Source organism: Mus musculus, chromosome 1 (assembly GCF_000001635.26).
Source record: "Mus musculus strain C57BL/6J chromosome 1, GRCm38.p6 C57BL/6J".
Taxonomy (NCBI): domain Eukaryota; kingdom Metazoa; phylum Chordata; class Mammalia; order Rodentia; family Muridae; genus Mus; species Mus musculus.
Window position 1 is genome coordinate 60512547 of NC_000067.6, and position 12252 is coordinate 60524798.

At 39.3% G+C, this 12252-nt stretch overlaps 1 protein-coding gene and 1 pseudogene across 10 annotated transcripts in view; both read right to left on the reverse strand.

Moving 5' to 3' along the window:
• The window catches only part of Raph1 (Ras association (RalGDS/AF-6) and pleckstrin homology domains 1), a 95895-nt gene that overhangs the window by 41367 nt on the left and 42276 nt on the right, over positions 1 to 12252 (reverse strand). For 7 of the 10 annotated variants that reach the window (XR_373268.2, XM_017312876.2, XM_006496323.2 and 4 more), the window contains exon 5: positions 6434 to 6514. The exons of the other annotated variants lie outside the window; for them this stretch is intronic. Coding sequence is in view for 6 of the 7 variants with exons in the window: in XM_017312876.2 (XP_017168365.1) it covers positions 6434 to 6514 (81 nt within the window). In the remaining variant the exon portion in view is untranslated. The remainder of the gene's footprint in view (positions 1 to 6433; positions 6515 to 12252) is intronic. 10 annotated transcript variants of the gene reach the window in all.
• Gm11575 (predicted gene 11575) lies at positions 10108 to 10540 on the reverse strand (annotated as a pseudogene).

Below are 12252 nucleotides of genomic sequence, written 5' to 3' on the forward strand. Positions count from 1 at the left end.
CTATTTAGCTAGCTTTTACTGCAATCCTGTCTCTATATGCAGTGGCTGGGATTGCAGGCAGCCTGCCATGCCCACTTGGCATTTATCTGGGTTCTGGGGATCCAAACTCTAGTCCTCACATCTATACAAGAAGTGTCTTTTTATCCCCTGAGCCATTTTTCCAAGAAAATAACTTCTTAAAAACTTATCACAATTTATCTTACGAGTTATTTTTCCAGAAAGGACTCCAAATAATGGAATCTATTCAATTTAACCACATTTCAAGTTAAAAAAAAACAAAACTGGTGCCTCTATGGCTTGTGTGTATGTGTGTTGGCATACACATTCTACAGTGTAGAAGTCAAAAGATAACTTGAAGAAGTCAGGTCTCTCTTTTCATCATGTAACCACTGGGGGCCACACCAAGATCACTGAGCTTGGTGACACGTGCCTTTAGCCACTGTGCTGTTTTGCTGGCCTTGCAGTTCAAGTTTTAAAAAATGAAATATACCCCGGGTCTTAGTGCCATACACCTTTAATCCCAACACCCAGGAGGCAGAGGCAGGTGAATCTCAGTGTTCAAGACCAGCCTGGTCTACAGAGTTAAGTCAAGGACAGCCAATGGTACACAGAAAAACCCTGTGGGGGGGGGGGCGGGGAATAGAAAGAAAAAAAAGGGGGAGAAAGGAAGGAAGGAAGGAAGGAAGGAAGGAAGGAAGGAAGGAAGGAAGGAAGAAATTTGCTTCACACCATCCAGGAAAGCTATGAAATATAATTCCAGACATGAATTTTAACATAAGCTTAAAAAAAGCTTACAAAATGTACTTAATGTGGTAATCAGTTATTATCATCTTAGCACCTGGGTTTCAGAAAATATTTTGGTGGTTGCTTAAGAAACAGATCCAGGGACCAGATGGCTCAGCAGGTGAAAGTGCTTGCTGAATACACATGAACATGAGTTTAGTTCCTGAAATCCTTGTACAAGATTAGATGTGGTGGTGCCCATCTATAAGCCCAGCATTCCCATGGCAAGATTTCCATGGACAGGAGAACTGACTGGAACACACAGACAGACAGCATGGTAGAAACAATAAGAGAGACCCTACCTCAAAACATCCTGGAAGGAGACAATCAATTCCCCAAAGTAGTTGTCCTTTGACTTCTTTACAACTGCGGTGGCATGTGCATGTTCTCCTTGCCCATTTAATGATGTTTTGTTTTTGTTTTGTTTTTAAAGATATGGGGATGAGAGAGATGGCTCAGTGTTTTTGTTTTTTCTAATTAGGTATTTTCTTTTTTTTTTTCTTTTCTTTTTTTATTTATTATATGTAAGTACACTGTAGCTGTCTTCAGACACCAGAAGAGGGCATCAGATTTCATTACGGATGGTTGTGAGCCACCATGTGGTTGCTGGGATTTGAACTCTGGACCTTCGGAAAAGCAGTTGGCACTCTTAACCACTGAGCCATCTCGCCAACCCCTGTATTTTCTTATTTTACATTTCAAATACTACCTCAAATGTCCCCCATACCCTCCCCCCGCACTCCCCTACCCACTTACTCCCACTTCTTGGCCCTGGTGTTCCCCTGTACTGAGGCATATAAAGTTTGCAAGACCAAGGGGCCTCTCCTCTCAATGATGGCCAACTAGGCCATCTTTGGCTACATATGCAGCTAGAGACACGAGCTCTGGAGGTACTGGTTAGTTCATATTGTTGTTCCACCTATAGGGTTGCAGACCCCTTTAGCTCCTTGGGTACTTTCTCTAGCTCCTCCATTGTGGGCCCTGTGTTCCATCCAATAGCTGACTGTGAGCATCCACTTCTGTGTTTGCCAGGCACTGGCATAGCCTCACAAGAGATAGCTATATCAGGGTCCCTTTAGCAAAATCTTGCTTGTGTATGCAATGGTGTCAGCATTTGGAATGGCTCAGTGTTTAAGAGCACTGGGCACTCTTCCAGACGACCCAGGTTTGATTTCCAGCTCACAACTAACTGTAACTCCAGTCCTAGGGGAACTTGATGACTTCTTTCAGCCTCCGCAGGCACCAGGCATGCATGTGGTGCACAGACATACATGCAGACAAAATTTTCATACACATAAAATAATTAAAAAAAAAAGACATAGTTTGGATTTTGGGGGCAGGGAGACCTGATCCAGAAATGCATTAAGCATCATAATGAGTTTTAGTTATTTCTATAAATAATAAAAAATGACTTATGAAAATACTACTGAACTGTACTTTGCCAATGGAGGCAATACTCTGAAAGTATTATGATTATTTGGGTTGAAAGTTTTACTGAACAATAGAAAAATCTAGAAAAGCAGAATGTCAGGGCCTTTTAGGGGAGGCAAATCTATATTGCTTCTCTTTAAACTATAAATGTAACAGGAGGCAAGGCACCTAGAAACCAGAGCTGAAATGAGTTCTCTTTTAAGCAAAGACTTACATTACCTATTTCCCTCTTTACTATCAGCAAGCTACACAATGCTCCTTAACTCACTTTCAGAAGGAAGAAGGATCAAGCCTCTCACTGGAGGAAGATGTAAAGGGAGAAATGAAGTGTGCCGTTAACAGCCAAGGTGTCTTGGCACATGCTGCTAGTTACCAAAACACACTCTGGTGAGCGAGAGGGCACAGCACTTGCTCTGAAAAGCCTGAGAACATGAGTGTGATCCTCCAGACTCCATGTAAGGTGGAAGGAAAGACCCAACTTCACAAAACTGTCCTCTGAACTCCATATGCACACCGTGGTACACATTCCGACACAAATGCATTACAGTAAAAATAAACAACTCACGGCTTGTATGTTTTCATTTTCTCTTCCATCTATGCTTTTTCTCTCTCAGTTCAGCCATTCTTTACTCTAACTTCAAGCCTGGAGCTACACCAGGCCCTGGAGTAAAAAAGGCAGTCACATATTGCTGCCGTGTCTAAGAACAAGAAACTCAGCCCTTGTTCCTCTGAGCTGCCTGGCCTTTAACTCTTTCTGTATTGTCCACTGACAACGACAATCAGCTGTGCTAGGTGGCATGGGAGGGAGGAGCAGGCGAACACCTATGCCAAAATTATGAGTTCAGTAAAGTATTCCTGCAAACATGTACCGTCTTGGAGGATGAGTTGGAGGCTGAAAAGGGTGGGATGAGTAGAGGAAATGAAAAAAAAAAAAGCATGTATTTGAGATAAGTGATTCTCAGAGGTAGTGAGCACTGCCTTTAACTTGGTATCTCAGAAAAATGGGGAGGGTATTTTGAGCATTCACAATAAAGACAAGAGGAGGGGTTAACAGTATTTATTGAGAAGATAGTTTGAAATGCCAGCTGTCTTAAAGCACAGTACAACATCAAAAAGTACAGATTCATCCCACGGGACATTTATGTCCTCACATGGAAAATCATGGATGAAAAATCTTGTATACTTTATATGAAAACACAAAATAATTTTGTATAATATAAATTTTCAATGGGTTTTGGAACATTTTGTCTTTAAAATAGATTGAGAAAATTCTATAGTTTTTATTTTATTATGTTTCACAATATCAAACATAACGGGTTTGATGACATTTGTGCATATAAACACAGTACTTTGCTTATATTCACCTCCTCTTACCCATGTTGCTCATGTTGGCCCAACCCGGCCATAGGTTTTTTGTGTAAAACTTATGAAGAACTGTTTATAATAATGAAAACTATTACTAATGGAACCCTAGCTTGAAGTAAGAGCCTCCAGTATCACAACTGGCAGTGTCAGATACACTGAGATCTGAAATTCCTTTGAACAAAATTAAGAACTAAATGCTGTATTAGTTAAAATACAAAATACAGGAATTTCACTGAACTTCATTAATAAAGACTGAGAAATGTATATTTATAAAAATCAAATATCAAAAATAATTTCTTACTATACCATCTCATTTAAAACTGCAAAAGACCATAACTACAGCTAGAAACTTATCTCAAGTCAGATGATGGGGAATGTTTATAATCCAAGCACTCAGTTTTGCTAAGGCAGGAAGAACTCAAGGTCTTCTGTAGTTTCCATTGCCCCTGTCTTAGCACACCATCTCACTACTCCAGTTAAGGCTACCTCCCATCCACCATACACGTGTCTGTTACCATCCCAGCACACTAGAATTCTGGGAACCATTCATTTTTTACTTTCTTTTTTTGTGTTTTTTAACAATCAAACTACGGATCATTTCGATGAGAACTCTAGCTTAAGAACAGATGGATTTTCACTACTATCTTGCATTCTTTACACATTACATATTTTTATATAAATTACTTAGGTTTGCTTTTTTTTTAAATCCTAAATGTTAAGGCATTATATCCTTTTACATTGCAGGGATGGAGGAGATTATGGTAGCTATGAATTTTGTTGGAAGTAGTAAAGATAGTGTGATAAAGCATTCGTTATTTTTAAAAGAGAATGAAAGGGATTGAGAGCCACTGCATGGTAAAAAGAATGACCACTAGCCAGAGAATACATTTTTGAAGAAACTAGGTATTTAGTTAAGTACCAGTGCAGAAGAAACAATGCACCTTATGGCCCCACCCTGAAGAATAGCTAAATCTCTTAGTGCTTACAGAAGCCGATGAAGGCCCTTAGATTCAGAATTTTAAAGTGGTTCTTAAAAAAAAAAAAAAAAAAAAAAAAAGACAAAAAAACCCCCCTCCTATATCAGGTAGTCTACCTTGAGTGTTACCATTCAAAAGCACTGTATTATAAGGTGACTATCAGGATTTGATCATTCTCTTTAAAAACTGGTTTAATTTTTATTTGAAAAATTCAACAAACAGTGCTAGAAAAATTCTATTTCTACCTACAGAATATTTTGTTTATATTTTTCATCTTGTAAAAAAAAAAATCATCCAAAATGGATGAAAGAGCTTAATTTAAAACCTGAAACACTGAAACTTTTAGAAGAAAACACAGGTGATAGCCTTCAAAATATGGGGTAGGCAAGAACTTTTCAAAAGAACATCAACCACATAGGAACTAACTAACCCCAAGTATCAACAGATGGGACTGCTCAACAATAAAAGGTTCCTCCATAGCAGAGAATGCAATCAGCAGAGTTAACAGACAGCCCACACAATGGGGGGAAATCTTCCCTAGCTACACTTCAGCAAGGCACTGACAGCCAGAACTTACAAAGAATTACAGATATTGAGCACCATGGGGGAAAAAACCCAAAACCCAATCAGGGAAATGCAACTCAAAACTACTGTGAAGCCAAGTGGTGGTAATGCATGCCTTTCATTCCAACATTTACGAGGCAGAGGCAGGCAGATCTGTGTGAGTTCAAGGCCAGCCTGGTCTGCAGAGTGAGTTCCTGAGCTACACAGAGAAATTCTATCTCAAAAAAACCAGATAGATAGATAGATAGATAGATAGATAGATAGATAGATAGATAGATAGATAGATGGATGGATGGATGTGCTTTGAGATACCACTTCACACTAATCAAAATGTCTGTCAACAAATCTGACAGCAGTGGTGGAGGGGATGTCAAGAGTTAATGGGAGTAGTGTAAATTAATGCAGCCATGGTGGAAATCATGCAGTGCTTGCAGTAGTGCTTTAAAATCTTCCTTTGTGAAGATTCCTTTCCTGTGTAATAATAATTTCCTGTGAATTTTCCTACAGACTGTCTTATCTGTTATTCCTACTGAGGGGTAGCAATATAGTATATTTGCTATCATAAAATATTCTGCAGGAAAATGGATGGACTTAGAATGCATAACACTGAGGTCAAATAAATCAAAAAGAAAAATAATCATATGTTCACTCTCATATACAGATTCCAGCCAATAAAAAATATATATAAACAAATGTACACTAGTTACAGTACAACATAAAGGAAAGAAGACAAAATGCTAAATATGACGGGCTAAGGAAGATCTGAATGCAGGTAGTGGCATGGATTATGAAGGAGCATATGAAGCTAAGTTGTCTTTCTAGTTCTGGCTGTCATGGGTTGTTCTGCTTTGGTTTTTGGTGGTGGATAAGTACATAAACTGTATTCAATAATGAAAGTGTAGAATCTAATGTGAAGCTCCACAGCTGCCATTCCTAATGCCCATTCTCACTGTACGGAAAGTCTTTGAGTTGTGTAGACTTTGGGTCTGGTTAATTTTGATGGAGGATTTTTTTTTTTTTAATTTACAAGTCTTTTTTTGTTTGTTTGTTTGCTTGTTTGTTTGTTTGTTTTTTCGAGACAGGGTTTCTCTGTGTAGCCCTGACTGTCCTCGAACTCAGAAATCTGCCTGCCTCTGCCTCCCGAGTGCTGGGATTAAAGGCATGTGCCACCACAAGTCTTTTTAAATAACTAAATTTTTTAAACAAAAGAAAAGCTGATGTAATTATATGATCAGACATCATCATTTGGAATTCTAATGAATCTATTTTTCTTCGTTGATTTAAACTGCCCCAGATATGCTTATAGAACTTACAGGTGTCAGCTCAGCCTGCTCTTCTGTGAAGTCAGAGTGGTGCTTGGCCTGCTTACTGGGACAGCTCAGAGAGATAGCATGCTGTGAAAACGGAGGAAGGAAAAAAATGATAGATAATGGAGGTGAAAAGAGCAGGTCTCCTACTCATGCACAAGAGAAATGGATCACTCAAATGACAGAAACAGCAATGAAAAAATAGAAAAATTTTTACCATTTATTCTTTCACACAAAAATTAGAAAGAAAATTAAGAACCAGATGATCTGCCTAATCCTTAACAATTTAAGAATAGCCTTATTCACGTCTAGACAATCCAGCTGTCAGAAGACCTTCGCAGCCATGTTGTCCAGAAGCAGTGTATGCTCATGAGCCTTTACTTGCCCTGGGCCACACTGTCCACAGTCTGTGTCTGCCTCCTACCAATATGTTAGCTATCCCTCAAAACCAGTGCCCCGCCCCCAGCACCTCAAGCTTCTGCCTTTCCCTCTTCCCTCTTCCCTTACAAAGAATCTCAACCAGCAAAGTGTATTCTGTACTCAATTCCTATTTCCCACCCACCCTCTCATGTTTATAAGAAGCTAAGCATGTCTCATTCCTCCTTCAGTATGTCTGACAGTGAAACAGGTCAACCCACCAGGTAAGGAAGGAGCAAGAATGTTCAACTCGTCTGGCTGACCTGCCTCTTGCCTCTTGTTTCTCTGTACTGCCAAAGTTCCTCAATCCGCACGTGGCAGCTGGGCCACTTCCTAGCCACCCATTAATTCCTCAAGTCTCTGCAGCTCTTTCCCCTCAAAGATGTCAGCCTTTGAGTTGTAAAACATTCTGTATTTAATCTTCAAAGTGATTAATGACCTTGAGTGTGTGATGTGTTTGTGTACGCCTATGTAGTCACAGGCTGATGTCCGACATCTTCCTCAATAATGTCCCACCATATTTGCTGAGACAGGGACTAAACTTGGAGCTCACTGATTTGGCAATGGTGGCTGGCTACCAAACCTCCAGGATCCACCAGTCACTGCCCCTCTGCACTGGGGTACAGACCTGTATCATTGTACATCGTGCCCAGTTTTTACAGGGATGCTATTTGATCTGAACTCAGGTTCTCATGCTTTCATATCAAGCACTTAGTCACTGAGCTATCTCTCCAGTCCCTGTTGATGACAGTTTATTCTTTGCAATCAAGTGTGGTGCTTAGGCACTGAGAATCGGTATGATATTAAGTAGCTACTTATGGAATGCATAAACTACTTCTGTTTTGTCTTCATGCCATATGCTTTGTCACATTAAGACTCTCTTTACTTTTCTATGTACTATCCATTAAACATGTTCTATATCACTATTTCAGTTATTAGTTCAAAGAAGTCTATAAATTCTATATGGTTAATGTTGTTCTCAGGAACTAGAAATGGTAGTAGGCATGACAAACAGAAAAAGGTGATGACAAATGCAGCTAACTCCCAACAGCTTAGAAAAAAATACACACAAAACATAACAGGACGGATGCACATCTAAACTCATAGAGACAGTACACACAAGGCCTGCAAGAGTTTAAGCTAGATGGGGTCCCAGCACTAAGACGGGGAAGTGGACATGGGGTCCTGTCCTAAAGAAGCTATCTGCAATTGATACCCTCTGGCAAAGGAAAAATCAGTTTTCTCCACTGAAGTCTCACAGAGTATATTAACCATACCTCAAGTCAGGTCCTGTGTCCAGCAGTAGTTGGTCAAAACAAACTCAGTGGCATTTTTGTAGAGTTTCTGTCCCATTCTGCTTTGTTTGGACATTTTTGTTATTAGTCTTTAGCCTATTTTGGTTTTTGCTTCTGTGAGGTTTTTTGGTATATGTGTGTGTGTATTTCTTGGTTTTTATTGTTATTTTTTGTTTAAGGCAGAGAGGATGGGTAAGGAGAATTTGGAAGAAATTGAGGGAGGAGAAATATGATCAAAATATATTCTATGAAAAAAAATTTTAAATATTTTTAAAAATTGGATTTGTCAGTATAAAGGAATATGATTAAAACATAGTCTGCAGACTCTACTGTGCGGCACTCCAAAAGTCAAGTGGGGCACTCCAAAAGTCAAGAGGCTGTAGTGATACTAATGAGGTATTTCTACTTTCTTTCCAAATCTCACTAAAACAAAAATAAAGAGTTTAAAAAGATATCAAACTTACAAGCAGACAAGGATAGTTTCTGGAAGACACAAACTGTGTATCTGTGTAGTAAGCACTGAAAGGCCAAATGACAGCTGACTGCTGCTCTAACTTGGAGAAGAGCAGAACAGCACTGGTTTTGTGTCATGTGTGTGCGAGTGCTCAGAAGCAGCGTAGTAACAAGTGGGACTACACAGACAGAAAGCGTGCTTGAGAAAGCACGCCCTCCCTAGAGTTCCTTCTGCATCTGTCTATCAGCAATGTACGCATGTTCAGGCTGACATTCATTCATAGGCCCCAACGGGCCGGCCCACTCAGTTCTGCAACCTCAGGCATATCATCTTCAGAGTCCATGCTGTTCACAAGGGACCTTTCTGGAAACTATTAAATGATAGGTGGTTGTGCGGAAAGAGACCACATTGGTAAGAACAGAAATGACCAAGGATTGTGAAAATGTCACACTGCACAGGAAGCAGTAGTATCTTACAGTAATGAATGTAAGTCTAAGGCCCCTCTGAGACATGTTCATACTCACAAAAGCTATACCATCCATATAGGAGGAAGTTAGGGTCTTACAATGTGCTTCATAGCACTCTTCTTGTTCTGTATGCACTTAGTAATCTGGGGGTGATTTTAATCATTTTCTCTTTGGTGCTGGAGACTGAATGTATAACCTTGTCTATGCTAAGTAAGCAATGCACCACTGGGCTACCTCTCTGGCCCCACCTAGAAATACTCTACAACCAATCTTTGATTGTTTTGTTTGAAACTGTGTTTTACCCTGCAGCTAGGCTGAAGAACTCATACTTAGTCTCCTGCACTAGCCATCTATAACTAATCTTAATTCAGTATGTTCCCAAGGAAAAGATGTTAGGGAAGGGAAAACCCAAGGTTATTTTTCCTGAAAAAAGGAGCTCCAATTTGCTATTAGAATTTTCTACCTAAAGATAACATTTTCAAATGGTGATGATAAATGATTTTATCTTTTACTGGTGTGTAATCCTATCTACAATTGGAAGGGAACTAGTGGTACCTGCTGAGTACAGGTTGGGGTGCTGCCAAACATCCTACAATCCCAGGGTAACATCTCACCACTCATCTACCTAGCCCAAAGTGTCAGCTGTGTTTGTGCTGAGAAATCTAAGGATCAGATGAAGTTCACACCGAGAAACAATCCCACATCCAAACCTGTTCTTTTCCCTAACTGGCTGCTGGAATACTGGCTGCCAGGCATATGCCCTTCATGCCAGAGACAGGCAGAATCGTCTCTGCAGAGGGTTAATGATCTGAGAGAAAAGACATAAATAATAAATGAAGGAAAATGAAGTTTAATAGGAAAGAAATTACTAGAACATTACTTCTGTTCCAGCTAGACAAGACTGAATCAACAGCTGTAAATTAAAAGCGGAAATGATAAACATGATAAAAAGGAAGGGTTTTATTTGCCTGGTCTTTTTTTGTTTTGTTTTTAAAAAGCAAAATGCTATCTCTTAAAAGAAAGTATATTCTTTTTTGTTGTTGTTGTTGTTATGGAAAAAGTGTTTATTTTGAAATTATTTTAATTGAGAAGTAGAAAACCTCATAGGAAGGAGGAAGAAACAACCACCACACAGCATCCAGGCAACGCTTTACTTCATGCCCCTGTCCCCCCCTCTGGCTCACTCGTCCCGTGATGAGAAGGACTCAGCCACCCACAATAATGTTATTAATGGGTATATGGATCAGTTTCACGAAGAAGCCAATGAATCCCATGATAGCAAATCCTATAGCTGTAGCCATGGCAATCTTCTGGAATTCTTTTCTGTCGGGTTTGGTGCATCTTTTAACCAGCCGAATTGAGTCCTTTACAAACTGCCGACTGGGCTCTACAAACTGCATTACCTGATCCATGTTTATTGGGTGGTGGATTGAGAGCGTAGAGACACGTAGCTCAGGAGAGAACTGAGCCCAACGGAACCCAAGTATATTCTTTATAGTGTTTTGCTGTGAACTTCAAGTGCAGTCAATGTAATAAAAGCATTGAGTGTTCTGGGCGGGCTGGGGATTTAGCTCAGTGGTGGAGTGTGTAAGTGCTTGCTTGATCTCTAAGACCCATCCCACTCACCACCCCACCACACACACACACACACACACACACACACACACACACACACACACACACAAAAGAAAAAAAGAAGGAAGGAAATAAAGAACAATGACTAAGTTTGAGACAGTGGAGAACTAGAAAGCATGGAACATAAGTAGAGAAGTAAGGGAGGTGTCTAAAGACAAGCTATAGTCCTACCTTTCAACATCAGTACCTCAGATACACAGCAAAGTTTAAAGATATGGGGATAAATGTTATAAGAACCAGCTCCACTGGAGAGAGGGCTCAGAAATTAAGAACACTGGCTGCTTTTCCTGAGGTCCCGAGTTCAATTCCCAGCAACCATATGGCTCATAACAATATAAAATAAGATCTGGTGCCCTTTTCTCGCCTGCAGACATACATGCAGGCAGAAAGCTGTATACATAATAAATAAATCTTAAAAAAAAAAAAGAACTAGCTCCAAGATTAGACAGTGCTTATTTCTGGGAGCAAATTATGACATGTGTATGGTAGAAAATATTTAGTAAGTCTGAAAGAACTATTTAATTCCATGTATGAAAAGCTAATTATAATTTTCAAAGTTGTATTTGATTTGATTTTAAGACTATTTGATATATGGGGTTTGGATCTAATGAGCGCATCTCTGTTTTTCCTATTTGAATCACAACATAGTATATCAATAAAAAAAGAATATTGAAGAAAATTATTAAACCATTTTTTAAATCACTCTGGAAAAGGTAAGAGGGGGGCCAGATAAGATTTTAGACCATTCCTATCAAAATTTACCTATCAAACTTTGTATTTAAAATATTATATTAAACGCTACACCACCAAGTGTTTTATCTTTGCCCATGAGTATTTATCGTGTTTCCTGAGAGCTGGGACTTTTCACTTTATATTCCCTTACACTGCTTGAACTTAATGATTGGTATTTTACAGACAGAAAAACAGAGGGACAGGACAGACAGTCTAGTAATTAGTTCAGATCTGTTCTCATGCATTTTGACCTAACTCAAAATAATAGGACAGAAAGGAAGTAATAACAAACCAGACAAAGAAGAGAACACCACATCTCTAATAAACACTGCTCCCTTAAATCTCAGGTAAGTCTGACAGGCATGAAATGAAACACAGAGGAGCTGGTGTAGACAAGGCTGTAGGCCATGAAGTAAATAGATATTAGGTTTCTTCATAAAGGAGAAACTGGTTTTCAAATTCTCTATAGAATACAGAATGTAGACAAGAGCCATTTTTAGAAAATGAGGGTTTATTCTTTAGGCTTATATAATGTGTGTGCTTTCTGTGTAACCGTTCATTTGTCTCTAAACCACAATGATAGTCAATGCTTCTTCTGTGCTCCACAGCACCTAAACAAAGCTAAGCATTTGGGTACATACCCAGAGTTAATGAATAGTTTAAGTTAATCTAAAGAATTAAATTAATTGGGCAGGGGAGAGTCTAATGATGGCGGATAGTGCACATTTCAAGCGTCTCTGTAACTCAACAGTGTTTCAGAGTGTCTTGCACTTGTGGTAATAATGCACACACTCTATTACTTTGTACTAGAGCTGTAGATACAAG